This window comes from Zosterops lateralis, assembly GCF_965231275.1.
Source record: "Zosterops lateralis genome assembly, chromosome: 22".
Classification (NCBI taxonomy): Eukaryota; Metazoa; Chordata; class Aves; order Passeriformes; family Zosteropidae; genus Zosterops; species Zosterops lateralis.
Window position 1 is genome coordinate 7,155,685 of NC_139782.1, and position 19,423 is coordinate 7,175,107.

At 49.5% G+C, this 19,423-nt stretch overlaps 1 protein-coding gene across 7 annotated transcripts in view; it reads right to left on the reverse strand.

Moving 5' to 3' along the window:
* RERE (arginine-glutamic acid dipeptide repeats) overlaps window positions 1–19,423 on the reverse strand; it is a 168,961-nt gene continuing 149,538 nt past the window's right edge. For 5 of the 7 annotated variants that reach the window (XM_083876821.1, XM_083876819.1, XM_083876820.1 and 2 more), the window contains 11 exons: window positions 15,892–16,054; window positions 13,286–13,378; window positions 12,374–12,573; window positions 10,475–10,636; window positions 9,289–9,402; window positions 7,256–8,655; window positions 6,760–6,982; window positions 5,459–6,182; window positions 3,911–4,057; window positions 3,557–3,737; window positions 1–2,949 (listed from right to left, as the gene is read on the reverse strand). In XM_083876821.1, the coding sequence (XP_083732947.1) occupies window positions 2,916–2,949; window positions 3,557–3,737; window positions 3,911–4,057; window positions 5,459–6,182; window positions 6,760–6,982; window positions 7,256–8,655; window positions 9,289–9,402; window positions 10,475–10,636; window positions 12,374–12,573; window positions 13,286–13,378; window positions 15,892–16,054 (3,441 nt within the window). In that variant the 3' untranslated portion in view covers window positions 1–2,915. The remainder of the gene's footprint in view (window positions 2,950–3,556; window positions 3,738–3,910; window positions 4,058–5,458; window positions 6,183–6,759; window positions 6,983–7,255; window positions 8,656–9,288; window positions 9,403–10,474; window positions 10,637–12,373; window positions 12,574–13,285; window positions 13,379–15,891; window positions 16,055–19,423) is intronic. The other 2 variants (XM_083876823.1, XM_083876824.1) reach the window with 2 other exon arrangements.

Here is a 19,423-nt window from a genome sequence, read left to right on the forward strand (position 1 = left end):
TGTAGTGTAGCTTGGTTTTTATTTATGTCCACAAATATTTCAAAAAAATTACAAAATACTCAAATGGAGAGAACACAGAAGTCACGATTTCTGGGTTTCTACTCTGTTTACACTGTGTTATCCCATGGCAAACTACTCATATATACATTAAGCTTCAAGATATATATAAATGTAGCAGTCAGAATGTACACTCTGCTTTAACGGTGCAGTGAAACAAGCTCAACCATGACGACATAGAACAAGAGAGACGTTTCAAAAAACACTAAAGCAAAAATTGAAAAAATAAACTTTCTGGAACAGAGGAAAAGTAAAGAGAGATTTCTTGAAAGAAAATCGAAAGGTCTGGGTTGTATTTTGTTGGGTTTTTTGTGGTTTTTTTTTTTAAACAGGGCATTGAACACCAAGATGGCTTCAGAAGCCACTGCAGGTAAAGTTGTAGTTAATCACTGGGCTAAAATGGAAAGACTTCAGTGCTTATTTGTGCTGAATGATGTGAAACAAAAAAAGCACCCATAAATTATTAGAATACTCTTCTGGGAAAAAGAAAAAAATACCAATGAACAGCTTTAGAACAGACTGCAACTTTAGCTGAAAAATAAGGAATACAGAGAAGAGACCACTAGAGGGAATTGGCTTTTCCTGAAGAACTATGGCTAAAAACCAGCAAGAGAATGATCAGAAGAAATGGCTGAAGTGGCTGAACTCTCCCAAACTCCCAGTTCCACATGGTGAAACAAAAGGAGGGGAAAGACTGAACTGAAATGTGCCTGATGAGACTTTTAAAGCAAACTGAGGGGTTTGCTTTAAACTCTGCTGAACAGGCCCATCCTCCTGGCTGCTCAGCCATGAGCAAAAATAACCCCTGTTCCCTAAGGAAACCTTTTCACCCCAGCACTGCCCCACAGCCACGGGACAAGGATTTCACCTCCCTCAATTCTGGACTGACCTTGTAGTTCCCCCACCTCCCCAACACCTTCACCCAGAAAACACAGCAGCACTGAGAAATCTGCAGTGGAGCACAGAAAATAAGGAAAATCAGCTGAAAACCCCCCTGCTCTCCCCTGGCCTTCGTGGACATTTTTAAGTGGTGAATTTTCTGCCAGCAGCTCTGGGCTGAGCAGCAGGAGGTGCACTGATTAACTACAACTTTATCAGGGTGGCTCTAGGACACAACCATCACACTGAACAGGCTACAACAGCAGAGAGAGCACTCGTGAGCGGAGAGAGAGAGAGAGAGAATGGGGGGAGTTGTGCACCAGCAGAAAGAAATGACCAGCAGGTTCAGATGTCCATTGGTGGCGTCACCCTCTGCTCCGGAGAAGAAAAACTGGGGGAGGAAAAAAAAAAAAACCCTTTAAAAATCTGCTTTGCAAGCAGAGCTGTGTCCATTAATGCTCACTCCTCTCCCCAGCCTGGTGGGAAGCAGCCAATAGGAGTTTGACCCTGCAGGGACTGTGGGAGGCAGAAATGTCCATGGACCCCACTCATCCTCAGTTCCTGAGGAACACCACACTGGTGTTAAAACAGCTTTTAAAACCCCAAACCTAAAAAAACAGTCAAAGAGAAAAAAAACCAGACTGGTCTTTTGCAACACAACTTAATGAACAGCAAGTTGTCAAGTTCACTTTTTTTTTTTTTTTAAGAACTTATCAAAAGGGAGGGCAGGAAAAGTGTGTCCTCCCAAAGTATGCACGTGCATACAAAATTCTGGCTGCACTAGTCTGAGCCATGGAACATCTTTTTTAATAAAAAAGAGATTTTTTTTTTTTTTTTTTAGAAGAGATTATTTCTCTGAACTTTCTGCCCAAAGTCTAATAAACCCAATGGAGCTAAGATTAAGTTTCAAAAGGTCACAGGGAAGGAAGTGTTTTATGGCCACACTGAAAATGAACTCTTGAAGGTGGCATTGAAAGAGCCAACGGGGTCCAAGGGACATCTGAGCTGCTGAGAAACCCAACTCAACAAAATCAGCTGCAGAACAGAGAGATGGAACACGAACAAAAACCCCCAAACAACCAAACCAACCAAAAAACCAAGAACAGAAACAGTCATTTGCAACATTATCCCTGCAAATCCCTTTAATGCTTATTGTTGATATCAAACCAAATTTCAAGCTTTTACCCATTTGAAATTATTGATACCCATCATTCCCTTTAATTAAAGGGATAATTATATATATATTTTTTTATTAAAAAATCAACTCTGTATTCTGTCAATACCAGGTAGGAATTCACAATTTGTGATGTTACTGAAAATCAAGATAAAGGTTTCTGGAGTTTGTTTTGTTTTGTTTTCTCCCCTCTACCCAAAAAAAGTTATTTACAGACTTAAAAAGCCATGCTGCAGAACTGAGCTCTCTTTAAAATTATGAAGATTTCCTACAATGTATTAAAATAAAAGTAGATTTTTTTTATTATTATTATTATTATAGCACTTGGATTCAGAGCTTGTTATGTCACCTACTTGCAATCCTTGTTTTTTTTTTTTCATTACCTATAGATGCATTGAGTGTCCCTTCACGCACAGTGACTTGTGTTGTGAACCTGATTCTAGCACCTACTGAAAACAAACTAGTAAGAAAAGAAAAGGAAAAAAGAAAAGGAAAAAAAAAAAAAAAAAAAAAGATTGCAGGAAGTTCTCTGAATATTCCACACAGTCCTGTATTTCCAATAGGCTTCTGAATACGTTCTTCATGCAGGGAGACCCACACCAGTCTTGAGAAATCTTCTCTACAAATGAACACTATGCTGATAAGTCTCTACTTGTTGGGTGGTTTGCTTCTGTTTTAAATATATAAAGAAATCTTTATAAGATATTCTTTTTTTTCCTTTTGTAGCTCTTCTTGTATGTAAAAATGTTCCACTCCTTCCCAAGGACTGGGGTTTCCGTAGCCAGCGTTACAAATAAATAATTTATTACAATTGTTTGTCGCCTTCTTTTTTCAGTCGGCTGCAAGAGAGGAAGAAAACTGATTTTTAACACAACAAAGGAGGTGTCAGACACAGGGACAGCTCTGCCCTCCTGCTCTGGGGCTGCAGGTGGAGAGCTCTGAGTACCCTGCCCTGGCTCAGGGTACCCCACATGTGGCAGCCCTGCAGAATTCCTCTCCTGCTCTCCATAAAGCTCTGCCCACCCTCCTCTGCTGTTCTCAAGGAAAAGCAAGAAATGTGGAAGCACCAATTGCACTGAATATCCCAATAAAAACCCCAATCAGAGAGGATTCTCCAATAGGAAACACAACTACTCCCACCCTGTGTCTGTAATTTGGACCTCACTTCCCATCTGCCCAAACCACTACAGGACGTGTTCATGGAATTTTGTAGGTTTTAAATATAGAATATTTGATTTTAAATCTGACCAGATTCTAGAGATAAACCCCTTTTCTCTTGAAAATTGTGGGTTTGGAACACAGCCTCTTGAAAACTCAGCACAACTTCACCTGCAACTGCACCAGGGCCCAGCATGCACCAAGAGGTGAAAATTAGGAGAAAAAAAAAAAAAGAAGGAATGTGGAGAAATGATGGGATTCCCAAAAGCCTTCAGTGCAGGCTCTCACCTGTAATAATCTTCCTGACTGGGTAGGTGCCCGCCGTGCATGTGAGGGTGCCCGTGCAGCCACTGCTGCTCCATGGCCAGTCTCTGCAGCTCTGCCGACTGCGCGTGCATGGCCTGCAGCTGGTGGGCTGCTGACATGGGGGGTGGAATGGCACCAGGCAGATCCCGAGGGTAGGGAGTACCTGGGGGGGAACAGGGAACACTTTTACACTCTTTGTTTGCTTCTTGTTCATCCCGACAAACCACCACAACCACCCCAGTCATGGCTCTGTTCCCCCTCACTGAGAAATGCTGAAGCCCACAAAAGGTTTCAGATCAAAGCCAACCCCTGCAAAGGACCATAAAATGCTCTCACCAAAGACTGGATGTCGGAGCATTTCGTGCTCGTGAGGTGGCTGCCCTAGCAATGGGTTGGGGATGGTCCCAGGTGGGTAGGGGAAACGTGCCAGGTGGGGTCCAGCTGCTAAAGGATCCACCAGTGGATGAACAGGTCCTGCTGAGCCTGAGAGAGGAGAGAAAGGGTCCATCAGAGGAACTGCCAGGGAAAGAACACCAAGCCAGAACACTTCCCTGAGCTGCTGCACAGCAGAAATGTGGGGTCATTTTACCCCCGTTCACCCCCAGTCTAAGGAGACACAGGGGTCAGAACAGCCTTGAGAACCAGTGGAGACACCTGGAGCAAGAAGCCCCTCCCTGTGTTTGAACCTGGCCGAGCACAAAGCCAAATTACCTCCCACAAAACACACAGACACACCTGGCAGTGAATTGGCTTGGCTGTGTCTGCACCAGCCTCTCTCTGGGCTGGGAGGGACAATGTACAAACTGTGGTTTTGTCCAGAACAAGTACCTGGGGAGCCTCCAGACTTACCTGCACAGAGGTGCTCAGTGACTGCCTCACCTGGCAACAGGATAATCCTTGTACAGACCCTACATCAAATTTCCTCTGCTGTCAGGGGGTTTGCAAACCTGCCTGCAACTGAGCCCACCTGTGATTTCTGCAGGGAGCCTCAGCAGCTTCAGGAATGCTGATAAAACCATCTCCTACCTGCAAACCCCCCAGCCCTCCAGAATCTCACCTCATCTTGCTGCTTTCCTTGCTGTTCAATCTGACTTCTGCATCACATTCCCTCCAGCTCCCAAAGTGGGCATCCCACACATTTAATGGACACTGCTCGAGGGCAAAGAATGCTGCATTTGCTTGCACAAACACTGCATTAGCAACTGGACACAAGAACCTGCATTTCAAGTACTCTGATTTCCCCCTCACTTGGCAGCTGCAGCACCTGGTGCCTGGCTTGCCATGTTCTCTCCAGGCTGTCACCAGAAAATGGGGAAATTTCTGCTAAAGTGCCTCATCTCCAGGACTCCAGACCTCCAGAGCAGTAACCATGTGTCTTGCTTCAGAAATGGGCAAGGCACAGATTCATTTCTGAGACTATTAACTGTAACAACTGTAAGGTGCTGCTCTAGGCCAGCAGCACTTTAAAAAACCAAATCACAACCAACCAGCAAACATTGAGAGCCTGAAGGAAGATCACTCTGATGTTACCACCCTGCATCACTCCCACGAAAAGTAACTGCATTTGAGTTATCACAACCTTACTCAGCACAGAACCACAACGTGGACAGGAACACAGAGAATTTGCTGTTTGAGTTCCAGGGTCAGAGTGGGAATTTGCTATTTGAGTTCCAGGGTCAGAGTGGGAATTTCTATTTGAGTTCCAGGGTCAGAGTGGGAATTTCTATTTGAGTTCCAGGGTCAGAGTGGGAATTTGCTATTTGGTTCCAGGGTCAGAGTGGGAATTTCTATTTCAGCTCCAGGGTGAGAGTGGGAATTCGCTATTTGGTTCCAGAGTCAGACTGGGCCCATTCCCAGCCATTCCCTACACAACCCCCAGCTCACCTTGGTGTAGGGGGTCCTGCTGGTGTAGGTGTAGATGCGAGTGTATGTGTGAGTGCTGGTGGTGGTGGGGGGTGACGTTGAACATCTGCAGCCGCGCCAGGGGGTCGTTGGTGAGCGAGGCCATGCGCTCGGCGTGGATGCGCTCGGCCGCCAGCCTGTCCGGGTAACTCATCTCCGGCCGCAGCTGCGGCCCCGCCAGCGCCAGTCTCTCCCTCTCCAGAGGGTTCAACCCCGGGTGGAAGGAGGCGAAAGGGTGAGGCCCCGCCGTGGGTGGGATAGTCAGTGCCCCGTGCCTGGCGAAATGCTCCATGGGGTTGGTGGCCGGGTGCAGCGCGTCCAGCTCCGGCGGCTTCACCTCGAAGCCCGGCTTCATCCTCTCGCGCAGCTCCCGCTCGCGGATCTCCCGCTCGCGGATCTCGCGCTCCCGCAGCTCCCGCTCGCGGATGGTGGGGTCCACGTTGTAGAGGCCGGGCATGTGGTAGGCCAGCAGCGGGTCCGTGGGGTTGAGGGGCACGAAGAAAGGGTGGTTGCGGTTGGTGGGGGACATGACGTGGGGCCGCGCGTACTCGCTCAGCGTCCGTAGCGCCGGCGTGTCCGGCCCGATGTAGGGCGGCACGGCCGCGATGGTGGTGGGGGGTGGCTCGAAGGAAGGCCTCATGTGGGCCGGCCCGCTGAGCTGGGACTCGCCGAGACGGCCCTCGTGGGACGAGCTGGACACCTTCTGCTGCAGGGAACACAGGGGGGAGACTCAGGTTAGTGCAGAGCTCAGAACATCTCAGACAAACACACACTCACACACACCCCAGATGGCCCTTGTGGGACGAGCTGGACACCTTCTGCTGCAGGCAACACGGGGGAGAGCCTTGGGTTAGAGCAGAGCTCAGAGCAACTCAGACAAACACACACACACACACACACACACCTCCCTCCTGTCTCCAGCCCCTCTGCCGGGGACAGCACTCGTGTGCCTGCACTGTAGTGCAAGGGACACACAGGAATTCATTGTGTCTGCACAGTGCTCTCCTACTGCAAGGTAAATGTCAGCACTCCCCAGCTGCCCTGGGGTCCCACAGAAGCAGACCAGAGGGAGAAACTCTCCATTTCCTTTAAGGACAAGACAGTCCCAGGCCGGTTGGGAGGTGCTCAGAGCAGGCTGGATTTCAGTCCATACACACAGCTCCACACTCAGAGACCTCTGAGAGGATTAAAGTGCTCCTGGGGATCTGCATGCTGCAGTCACCAGCCAGGTCAGATCCAGCCATCAATTCCCCTCCCCAGCTCCGAGCCAGGCCTGGACCTACCGCAGCTCTTTCCGCTTCTCTCTCACGCTCACGCTCCCTCTCTCTCTCCTTCTCTTTCTCCTTTTCTCTTTCCCTCTCTTCCCTGGCTTTCTGCTCCGCTTCCCTTTTGGCCTTTTCGATGGCCTCTTCTCTCTTCTTGGCCAGTTTGGATCCTGCCAGAGGCATGAAGTACAGGTCTGCTCTGGAGCATGAATTGTAGCCACGGTCCAGGTGCTTATAGAACCTGAAAGGAACACAAGAGAAAGAGCTCAGCCCTGGGAAAGGGGCAGAGTGTGGGATTTGAGAGCTGTACATTCAAAAGAGCTCAGCCCTGGGAAAGGTGCAAGACTGTGGGATTTGAGAGCTGTAAGTCCGAACTAAAAAACATCATTCTACACTTAGACCAAACCACTACGAGCATCCCAGAAAACCAGGAAAAAATTAACTGCACCACAGTGGCCCACAGACAGCAGAGGATAAAACCAGGGAAAGCAGAGCACTGACAGAAGCCCCATACCTGGCTGACTGGCTGGCGTGGCTCGGGATATCCACCACGGTGGGCTCTGGGGACGGGCTGCGGGGTGGAGGCGGGGGGCTCTCGGGCTCCTCGGCCTCATCAGGCACCTCCTCCTTGATCTGGATGGGGGGCAGCGTGCAGGCTGTCACCACGGGCACCGTCCCGCTGGAGGCTGCCGATGTGGGGATGGGGCTCTGCAGGGGGATCCCGGGCACGGCGGGCGGCGTGGAGGTGGAGGAGGGACACGAGGGGGGCGTGATGGAAGGGGGACCCCCGGGCACAAAGGGGTGCTGAGAGAAGGGGGGCTGCGAGGAGACCTGATGGAGTCCAGACGGCGGGTGGCTGGCGGGAGGGGGAAGGCTCTGGCTCTGGGTCAGAACGGGAGGCTGGGCTTGTGAGGACTGCAGAGGTTGGCTCTGAGGCATCAGCTGCAGGGGAGGAGGGTGTGCTGATGGAGGGTGGTGAGTGGACAGCGAGCTCAGAGGCTTCAGAGCGGGCGGCGGAGGCAAGTTGGAGTTCATGGAGAACGGGGACGGCCCCGAGAGATGCGGAGGGTGTTTGTGGGCAGGAGCAGCGGGCAGCTGCGGGATGGGGGTGGTGGGGGGAGGTTTGATGTGGGGCATGGCCATGGGGGCTGGGGGCAGGGGCTGCTCGCGGGGAGGCTGCGCCTGCTGCAGCACCACGGGCGGCTGCGGCACCGGCAGCCCCGAGTGCGGGTGCGACGACGGCGCTTGTGTCTGGAGGGGCACCTGAGACTGAGCCGACTGGGCGGGCAGGGAGAAGGGCTGGGCAGGCCCGGCGTGGGGCAGCAGAGGCTGAGCCTGCAGGCCGTGAGGGGCGGGCTGGGCCTGGCTGTGCAGTGTGGGCTGCTGCTGCTGCTGCTGCTGCTGTGAGTGGGGCTGTGCCGGGGCTGCCGAGGGCTGGCTCTGCGACACGGAGCTCAGGGGCTGCAGGGGCGGGTGCTGTGGGGATGGGAGCCTCTGAGGGTGCAGGGAGGGGGCCTGCTGGATGTGCGAGTGAGGGGTGGGCGGCTGGGGCTGCCCCGAGGGCTGGGAGGCCGGTGGGGACACCTGGGCTGGGGCTGGGGCAGCAGTGGAGGCGGGTGGAGGCAGCGCCGGCAGCGGGGCCGGCACTGGAGGGGTGGGAGCAGCAGCCTGGGCAGAGGAGGAGCCGCTGCTGGGGGCCTGCAGCACTTGGGGCTGTGCCTGCAGCACTTGCTGCTGAGCAGAGGAATCCGAGTCGCTCTCGTTGTCCTGCGGGCTGGGGATGCTGGGGGACGTGCTGCGGTTGTCCTGGTCGATGTCCTTGGGGTCGCTGCTGCCCTCGTCGTTGACGCTGCGGCTGTCGGAGCTCTCGCCTTCGCCCTCGCCCTCCGAGGGGGAGTTGGGCCTGCTGATCTCCTGTGTGAGAGGAAACTGTGACCACTGTGCCCGGGAAAAGGACAGCAGGACATTCCTGTGCCACAGGACAGGGTCTGTCACCTGTGCTGGGCAGACACAGGTGCCCTTTGAACCTCACGGGGCCTAAACCAGCACAGAACACAAAATATCCAAGGGAAGTGCAGAGACAGCAGAACAGGATCCTTCCACAGTGCCCAGGGGCAACAGGAACAAAGTGAAATACAGGAGGGGTCCTGCTGAACACAGCAAAACACTTCTTCACTGTGAGGGTGATCAGCAATGGAAAAGATTTACTCCAGTAACTCCAGTCTTTTAACTTGTCACAGAAGACAAAACCCCAAATTTAAATTTAATTAAAAAATGGAGGAAAGGAGTGGAGAACAATCCAGTGTACTTCTACATGGTTGATATTAATACTAAAACAAAGAAAAAACCTCTGGAGCTACCCCATATCACTGCACTGTTTTCAGCAGAAGGAACACATTATAACATTGGTCACTTTCCAGCCACAGATTAAGTTACAATTTGCTGTGGCTTATATTGATTTAATGTTTTCGGTTTGTTACCAGATTTGCACCCCCTCCCCACATCAAACCATCCTCCTCAGAGGGAATTCTCCTCCGTGGGACTCACTTGAGTTTTGGATTTTTTGGCATTGGACCTGTCAGGTTCCTCCGTGTCGGACGCCGCCTTCTCCCGCTGCCTCTTGGAGTTCTTGAGGGGAGAAGACACCTCCTCTTTGATCTTCTGCCACAAAAAACCACAACACAACAGTTACCAGGGTGGTAAATGCAAAAGTGAGAGTTGAGTGTAGGCCAGTGTCACCCTATTTAACACAAGGAGCAGCAGAACTCAGGAATTGACACAGTCAGTATTTAATCCAATGCACACCAAACTAGCGGGAAAAAGGAGAAGTGCACAAAGCATTCCTCACATGAAGGGATATTTTAAACAGAGCTGGGCACGTCCAAGTCCATCAGGAACTCAGAGCAGATCAAGTGGCCCAGGTTACTCTTCTAACAGAGAACAAAACCAGTTATGAACTGGAGCAAGATGCAGTCACAATTTCTGCAGGAGTCAGGATAAGCCTCCTCCTGCTACATCAGAGTCTTGCTCTACCCTTGATATTTTGAGAGGAATATTTTTAGAACCCCTCAAACACAGGGCCAACAGTGAACAGCTATTCTGAGATTACTACCTTCTCTCCCATGGTCTGGAAAAGCTCTGTGCATCACATAATCACCTAACTTCAAATTCTGCCAAGTTTTCAGTTTTATAACGTGAAAACTTGCTCCATACTCATTTCGACTTTTTTTTTTTTAGGTAATATTTATTTTTAACTTGCTACTTCTCAATTCACACTGCTTAATGGTAAGCCTCTTCTTGCTTCATGTGGCTTTGTTTCTTTAGAACTCTCTTGGAAAAGCACTTAATTCATCTGAACAGACTCAACTTGTCAGCTTGCTCTGAACAATCAAGCAAATACACCTCCAGAAAAACTGTAGCAGAGCAGACTCAATTACCAAATGCTCACACTCCTTTGTAAACAAAGATTAAGCACTACTTACAAAAAAAAAAAAAAAATCCCTATGGTCACTATGGTCACTATGACCATCAGTCAAATTCTCTCTCAGAGAACAAGAATGCAAAACACACAGATCAATTCTAAGAATACAATATTGTTTATGTGAAGCAGCGTGACAACGGTGCTGCAAAGGTTCAAACAACTGAAAGCAAGAAAATCAGGGGCGACAAAGGTCTCTTCCAACCTACACATGCAGTGATTCTGTGAGAGGCCAGAGGGAAGGAAGGGGGCTACCTTGGTGGATTTTTTCACAGAGTCAGCCTTGCTGTCGTTGCTGGAGGTGCTGGCGGCGCTGGGCGAGTTGCGGCCGCTGGAGCGAACATCCTCGGCGATGGGGGAGGCGCGGCCATCGGGGCTGGCGGCCTGCTTCTTCCTGCCACTGCGTAGGGTCGACATCTGGGGGGAAAACAGTCAGGTCAGTGCTGCTCAGGCTCATTTTGGGGGAAAACATAGCCAGGGCAGTGACATCCGGGGGGGAAACACAGCTGGGTCAGTGCTGCACAGCATCCCCTGGGGTAAACACAGCCAGGTCAGTGCTGCTCAGGCTCCTTTAGGGGGGAAACAGAGCTGGGTCAGTGCTGCACAGGCTCCTTTGGAGGGGAAACACAGCCAGGGCAGTATTGCCCAGCCTCCCCTCTGGAGGTAAACAGTCAGATCAGTGCTGCTCAGGCTCCTTTGGGGGGAAAACACAGCTGGGTCAGTGTTGCACAGCATCCTCTGGGGGTAAACAGAGCCAGGTCAGTGCTGCCCAGCCACCTCTGGGGTCTGGGGGTTAAACACAGCCAGGTCAGTGCTGCTCAGCCTCCTCTGGGGGTAAAACACAGCCAGGTCAGCATTGCCCACCCTCACAGAGCATATAACACCCCCAGGTCAGCATTGCCCAGCCTCCTCTGGGGGTAAACACAGCCAGGTCAGTGATATCTGGGGGTAAAACACAGCTGTGTCAGTGCTGCCCAGCCTCCCAGAGTGACATCAGGGGTAAAACACAGCCAGGTCAGCACTGCCCACCCTCTGGGGGTAAACAGACTCAGGTCAGCAATGCCCAGCCTCCTCTGGGGGTAAAACACAGCCAGGTCAGCAGTGCCCACCCTCCCAGAGCACTCTGCCTCAGCAGAACACACCCCTGGCAGAGCCTGGGAGTGAAAACCCACAGTATTTCACCTCCTTACACTTCTTCCTTCAAAGCTCAGCTGGGCTCAAATGTGAAAGGAGGCAAATCCTTAATCTGTCTACTCACAGACAGTAAGTGCTGATGATTTCATCAGCAGAGTCTGTTAGAAATGGCATTTAGGAAGCTGTTCCAACACACAGCACACACACAAGGGTGCACGAGGCAGGACAGGACCCCCATGTTCCATTAAAAATGCTCCATCTGTTGGCAGTCAAGGCCAAGGTCTAAACCTCCAGCTGCATTGTGCTCCTGCTGTGCAGGAAGGGGTCAGCAGAGTACATTTCAATAATTAAAGCTGTTTCCCTGCCATTTTGGCAGGTTTTTGGAGGACTGGCTACCAAAGAAGCAACAGAGGCAACACTCCCCAAGAGTGGAGCCTCACAGGGTATTTAAAATCAATGGTCACATCATCCTGTGCAGAAAGATCCAGAGGGGAGGGCAAGGAAAGAAATCTATCTGCTGCTTTCTATCAGCTACACCCAACTCCAAGATAAATAAATCACCCAGAGCTGCTGCCAAGAGCCCTCACAAGTGCCACACTCCCAGGAAGGCTCCTGGTGCCCCACCCAACAAACAACTCAGAGCACAGAGGCAAAGCAGAGCTCTCTGCAGCTCCAGCAACACCAGGAGACCACATGAACAGCATTCTCATTTTTCTAAACTCCTCCCAAGGGCATGACTGTGACAGGATGCAGCTGGAAGGAAGGACATGTACTAGCACAGCATCTGTAATGCACTGTCAGTGCCCCCTTACCCTGACAGCCCACTGCCAGTCACTACAGAGAAATAACACAGCCTGCAGGGATATTCCATCTCCTTTTTCCAGAGAAAGCCTCACCCTGAGTGAAGCTCCCCCTGCAGCTGAAACAGGCACAGCCCACATGGCAAACCAAACCTATTTCAGGGCTCTGCCCTCCTTTTTAATGCACCCTCTACATAAAAGAGGGTGAAAAAAAACCCACCGAGCCTCGACTCCGCCGTGTCCTCATGCTATGCTTCCCACTGAGGCCATCATCTTCCTCTTTCACGGGCTTGAACATAAAGGGTGGGGGGTCCACGGGCTTCTCGATGGGCGGCAGCTCCCCGTATTTCTTGAAGTGGATCCGACAGTCGGTGCACAGCAGGATGTTCTCCCGCCCGCCGTGGTGCCAGTCCTTGGAGGCTTGGGGCAGGGAAAGAAACAGCTCAGCAACTCATACAGCTACCCCCAGCACCAGTAAAAATAAAGAGAGTTGTTTAAAAAATGGTGCAGATATAAAAATAGTTGTTTTTCTGTGGGTAACTAAGTTGGAGAAGTTTGTCCCGTCCCAGTGCGCTGCGCATCTTTAATCTTTAATTTACAAACTGTGGTTGTTTGGTTAAGAAACTACAGCTTTGAGGCACGGAAAAGAATTCTTATCTGCTCTACCTGGGAGGTAACAAGCAGCTGTTGCTCTACAAAGCTGTGGTTTCTGCAACAGAAGCGAGCTCTGAACTTCTTATTTCCTTCCCCATTCTGGGGCTCCCACTTCAATCTGCAAATGCCCCAACACCAGGGAACCTCCAGGAACAACCACAGGAAAAGGGGGCTGATGCACAGGAGATTTGGTTCTGTGTGTGACAGGCACAGCCCAGCGCTGATTCATTATGTCACAAATTGATTACATAGATTATGGATTATGCAGATTTATTCCTGTCTACCTCGGGGCTCTCTCCTTTGTCACCGCAGCGTTCACTGGCAATGGCAGAGCCTGATTAACTCTGTTAGGAACGCTGCATATTTTAGCTGATTCACCCCCACACTGCTGTGGCAGCACAGGAGCTGCTCCTGCTGGCTGCAGCCAGCCCTCCCAGGGCACAGCAGAGGGGAGCAGGCAGCAGGGACTGGGACATACTGGTGGTGAAGCAGTGGCGGCAGGCGTAGCCCTTCAGCTCCTGCTCGCTGTCCTCGCTGTCAAAGTCATCTTCACTGGCCGAGCTCAGGTCCACTGAGAGGGGGGAAGAAAGAGGAAAATGGAAAATAAACACTCAGCAGGATTTTGTGTTTCCTCCTACTTGGCTGAAGTAAGCATTAGGTAAAATAGATCGTGGCTCCCCAAAGCCCACCCTGCTTTGTGTGGTTGTTATTTCTGATTTTTCACAGTGAGCAAAACCATCATCAAAGTGAGCAAAGACCTCATCCCTCTGCAGGTTAAAGGAAGAGTCCAGGAATGTGCCAGGGGATAAAACTCCTGAACTTCTGATTCAGCACGTGGTACATTTCCAGGTAAGTTGTCACTCAAATACCATCCATGCTGAGTTCAAGAGGTTTGTTCCAAACCCAACCCACAATTTTCAAGAGAAAAGGGGTTTATCTCTAGAATCTGGTCAGATTTAAAATCAAATATTCTATATTTAAAACCCACAAGATTCCATGAACACGCCCTGTAGTGGCTTTTCTGGTTTTTGTTTTGTTACCCAGCAGTAAGAGGTGTTGTTTGTGGGTGGAGGAATCAATGCTTACACACAATGGATCTGTTTGAAAAACATGTTTGTGATTCTTGTGGATGAGAGGCACTAAAGGATAACTAACACCAGCTTTCCTGTCCTTACTGCAGGGCTCGGAGTTTTAACCTGTGACAAACTCACACTGCAGAAATGTCATGTTTGGAAGAAGAAAAGGATATGCAAAGGGTCCCTTTCCTTTGTGTCAAATTAGCTGATTACAGATCTGTGAGCTCAAAAGCAGCATCTAAACCCCTGAAAATATGCAGACATCACAAAAACTCTTATCTTACCTTCTGAACACCTCAGAAGTAAATATTTCCCTTCTGAGAGCACTGCATTTTTCTAGCCCCACCACTATAAATTCACAACATAACAGGGCCATAATTTGGCACAAGCAGGAAACCCTCTGGCTTCTTCTGTTCAAATCTTTAATTAGAAGAAAAGTCCTTGATGCAGGAACAGTGTATTTTTTTTTTCTAAAGGCTCCACAAGAGGATGTTTTGTACATGCAGGTTACAGTTTATGGATTAAAGCTTACAGATTCTCCAGCACTTGCCATCAGCATTTGTCAGCAACTCGTTATCCTTCAAATTAACACGGGGTTACATTTAATAGCTACCACTGCTGTAATTCCTACATTAATACTTGCAGGTGTTCAAACCCTGACTGCAGAGCTGACCCCAGGCAAGCACTTGCTCTTTCTTTTGCTAAATGAATTTTTATTCTCATCCTGCAGTCGGATCTGTAAGGATGGGTCCTCCCAGCCACAACCTCTCATGTGTGAGCTGGGATTGGAGTGCAGACCCTCACTCCTTGTGCACACAGAGATTGGCAGTAAATCCTACCAGTCCAGCAGGGAAAAGCTCCCAGCCCTTTCCTGCCCCCTCCCTTCTCCCCTGGCAGGAATTGTGTGTCCTGTCTGCTCACCACATCCTCCACCTGCCCACGTTCATTTTTACATCTGCCCCTTTTCTCTGTGAGGCACGTGGGTTTAGACAGATTAACCCTCACAGGGTAACAAACCTTTCCCAGATGGACAAAGGTTTCTATCCCCATATGGACCCTGTGCAATGCAGGCACTGCTTTGGGGAATTGCTCTTGGTTTAGACACTTCTGCTCCAGGCAAGACCAATGTTTTTAAGACTAAGACAGTGCTGGCTGCAGCACATTCTGAGCAGAAGGCAGGGGTCACCCAGGAGGATGGAAGGGACTTCCTTTCAAAGGCATGGAGGATTTCCTTTTTCCTTTCCTTTCCTTTCTCTTTTCCTTTCCCTTCCTTTCTCTTTTCCTTTCCTTTCCTTTCTCCTTTCCTTTCTCCTTTCCTTTCCTTTCCTTTCCTTTCCTTTCCTTTCCTTTCCTTTCCTTTCCTTTCCTTTCCTTTCCTTTCCTTTCCTTTCCTTTCCTTTCCTTTCCTTTCCTTTCCTTTCCTTTCCTTTCCTTTCCTTTCCTTTCCTTTCCTTTCCTTTCCTTTCCTTTCCTTTCCTTTCCCTTCCCTTCCCTTCCCTTCCCTTCCCTTCCCTTCCCTTCCCTCTCCTTTCATGTTTTCCAATTCCCATTACTGCAATAAGCCTGGAGAAAACACAACACAACACAACACCAAGAAAAGGAGTAGGGAAATCCAATCCCAGGGCAGCATTTCCATCCTCACAGGATGTCTAAGGACTGCACAAAGCACTGGGTGATCCAAGCCACCCTTCCACACTCCAGCAGAGCGGCGCAGGAAGAACAGAGAGTGAACTGCCCCAGCTCCATTTCCCTGCTGTCCCCTCACTGCTGCAGCCTGCAGGTGCACAGAGGCAGGTGCCCAGCCCTCCTGCTGTGCTGGGAAAGATGGGACAGGAAGGATTTATGGATATGATTGTCTGGAATTATTTGGTTGCCTAATCCTGGCAGCGGTTAAACATCTGAACTTTTTGCAACCCTTACAACAAAACCCCACGTTCCTAGAACATCTCAACTCCGCAGAACTCCCTTTCCCTGCTCTCCAGTGATGCTCCTACAAAGCTGCACTCACAGAACTCGCTGGAGGGGGGCCTGGAGGGGGTGTTGACCGGGGTGGAGGCGGTGCGGGTTTTGATCCTGCGGAACACGGCCTGGCGCCGGTGCCGGCGGTGCGCGCGCGAGCTCGCCGCCTCGGGGGTCTTCTTCCAGTAGTAGTAGAAGGTGATCAGCTCCCCCTGAGAACACACAAAACACAGCATATGTTAGGCCTGACTTGTCAGTTTTCTGCCTCACCTGGTGTGGCCCTGATTCTTCAGCCTTATGGTGATTGTTGATGTGTTTCTTCTGGAGTCTCTCAAAACGATGTAAATTGTTTTTGTATTTCTCGGTGATGGACTTGAGAATTGACCATTGGGGTCAGAGAGGTGTTCCTCTGATCTGCCAATCCCTGACCAAACTCCTAATCCTATTTAAACTCTAAATAATAATAAACTGTCCCTTCTTTCCTCACTTCAACCTGATGGTGGAGTGTGTGGTTCTTTCGTGTCCCTAACAGCGACACCACTGGGGTCAGAGAGGTGTTTTCCTCTCATCCACCAATCCTTGACCAAATTCCAAATCTTATTTAAACCCTAAATCATAATAAACTGCCCCTTCTTTCCTCACTTCAACCTGACCAGTGAGTGTGTGGCTCTTTCATGTCCCTGACAGTGACACCACTGGGGTCAGAGAGGTGTTTTCCTCTCATCCACCAATCCTTGACCACATTCCTAATCCTATTTAAACCCTAAATCATAATAAACTGCCCCTTCTTTTCCTCACTTCAACCTGATGGTGGAGTGTGTGGTTCTTTCACAGTGACACCCTGGCTCTCTGTTTTTGCACACTGGGATTTTTACAGTAGAATCATGATGTGTTTCAGGCAGGAAAAAGAACTATTTTTAGGTAAGACGCACAAAAAAAACCCCTTATTATTTTTTACTTGCTTTTAGAGAAGAGGAAAATAAGTCAATAAATAATCCTATTTTAACCCTAAATCATAATAAACTGCCCCTTCTTTCCTCATTTCAACCTGAACGTGTAAGGAGCCCAGAGCTGGAGTAAAAACATGTTCAACAACAAGTTCTATAACCGTAACACAGCCCTACCAACGCTAAACCGTGTTTTAATTTGAATATATATACCCACGTCTAAATTAATTAAGCAGTTTAAAAGAGCACACCTAGAGAAATGAGTGATCATTTCACAGCATAATGAATCTGGCTGACGTTCAGGAAGTGCAGCAGCTGCCACTCAAAGCTGCGGATGCAATGCTGAACCAAAGAACAGCATGTGGTTTTAATCTCTTTTCTCTTCCTTTGAAACCCCATCATTTCCTGGCCACTCTGTCTGCCTCTAAGGTAAAAGGTGTTGTTGCTTTCAAGTTTCAAGAGAAGAACTGAGAAGTTCTAAACCAGCCCCTTCGGAAAAAAAAAAAAAAAATCAACATCAGAACAAACATACCTGAATTGCCCACAAAAAGGGGTTTCTTTGAACTGTGTTTTATGTGATCAAATAACCCGTGGGGAAATCCTGCAGCCCCTGCTCGGGGCAGAGCAGGAGTTAACTCCAAATAACGGCCCTGCCTGAATCCAAACCCTCCCCAAGGGCCCCAAACAAGCAATTACAGCCACAACCAAAACCTGCACCACTGAAACACTCCAAAGACAAAGGGAGGATGTTGTTCTAGACATTTTAAGACGCTTAAGAATTTTACCAGCGCCTAATTTCAAAAATAGAAACCCCAGAAGAAAGAACAGGACCACAACGGTGATTTCTGGCAACAGGCAGAACAGATTTTAATCTGATGATGCAACTGATCCTCACCATGGACCTGAACTTTGTTTATGTATTATAGATTAAAATAACAAATATTCAGAGTGATGCTTGGTGAGGAGGAGCAAGTAGGAAAAACTACAATTCTTGATTCTGAAGGACAAAAGCCCTACTAAAAATATTTTTAAAAAAATTTTAACACTCTGCAGTGTTTTTTGCAGAGAACCTGAGCCTGGCTGGTGATGAGCACAGCAAACAGGAGCTGTGAGCCCAGCACCCTGCTCTGCTCCTGCCTGTTCCCTGCACTTGTTTGCTTTAGAAATGCCATTTCCCTGAGCCCATTCAGCGGGCTCAAAGTCCACCCAGAGCAGCTGTTTGTCCACTTGGGGCTGTGCCTGTGCCAGGAGCTCTGCAGGGAGGTTTCTGCAATGCTCTGCACAGGCAGAAAAGTCTCTTGTGAATTAAACCAGTCATTTTTTTTACCTATAAATTCATTTGTATCAGATCTGAAGGTGTCAGCACCACGGAGTGAGTCAGTAAATCCCCTGTGTTTATGTCAGTGAATTAATGTTTCCTCTGACACACGGCAACAGCAGAGTACAAACCAATCTGTTCTGCTCCCATCATAAAACTGGGAATGGGAACCTGTTAGAGCTCCATTTGCACATTGCAAAGCCACTCCTTCCCCTGGGAAGTTCAACAACTTACACATGCAGATCATAAACCAAACTTTATAAAAGAAATGGTGGATATTTATAGGAAAAGCCAACCTCTTGACCATAATGCTTTTTTTCCCCCTGAGACTGGCTCAGAAGTGCAGTCACAACTGCACACAGATAAAGATGGAGTCAAAATCTATTTATTCAACAACCAGTTTTACCCCAGTTATGAAATCTGGACAGATTAAAGGACTAAAAAATATTCTGTATTTCCAATTTGTGGTCAGACTGCACAAGTGCAGCACTCTGAGAGAGAGAGAGAACTCAGAGGGGGAGCACACACAGAGTGCAACATGAAGAATTCCATGCAAGATCTCCTCAGGCTCTGCCCAGGATATTCCACTGTCTGCTGAGGGATGGATTCACTGCTGGAAAGGCTCTGGCAGCATCCTGGAGGCTGCATGGGTGGCACAGGCTGCAGCACAAAGGGCCACGTCAGGCAAGCTTTGGTTCCCCGAACACAGAGCAAAAAAAAACAACTCCCAGCCTCACTGCGAGGAGTCAAATAGCTTTAATCAAACATGCACAGTGCGTTGCTGCTGAAAGCCAGGGCACATAAATTCAGCAACAAAAGCTGCTGGCAGAAATCAATAGCCTCCTGAAACATTAACACAGGCCAGCATTGATCAAAGGCCCTGGGACAAAAGGCTGCCTGGCAAATTAGCCGCTGGTTTTGCTTGCAAGCAAAACAAGAGAGGCATGAAGGCTGCGACATGAATGGCCTGTAATGATGGTTTTGTTGCCGCTGATCTCAGCTCACCTCGCCACAAGGTCTCTGCAGTCAGCACATCCCACATTCCCTGAGCTCCAGCCCGGGCAGGGCAGGGCTGGGCTGGCCCAGTGGCTCCAAAGCTGTTTTTGTGGCTAGCAGAGCGTGCTCTGGGGCCAGCCCTGCCCTGCCCAGCCTGCAGACACTCTGTGCTGCTCCTCTGGGTGCTCTCTGCACGCTGTTTATTGCTACAACACAGAATAAAGCTGAGTTAAAGCAGCCTGAGCATCCCCTCCTGTCACCGTGGGACTGGCTCAGCTTAGGGGGCAGTGACACCCCTCTGATGAGATATAAATGACACC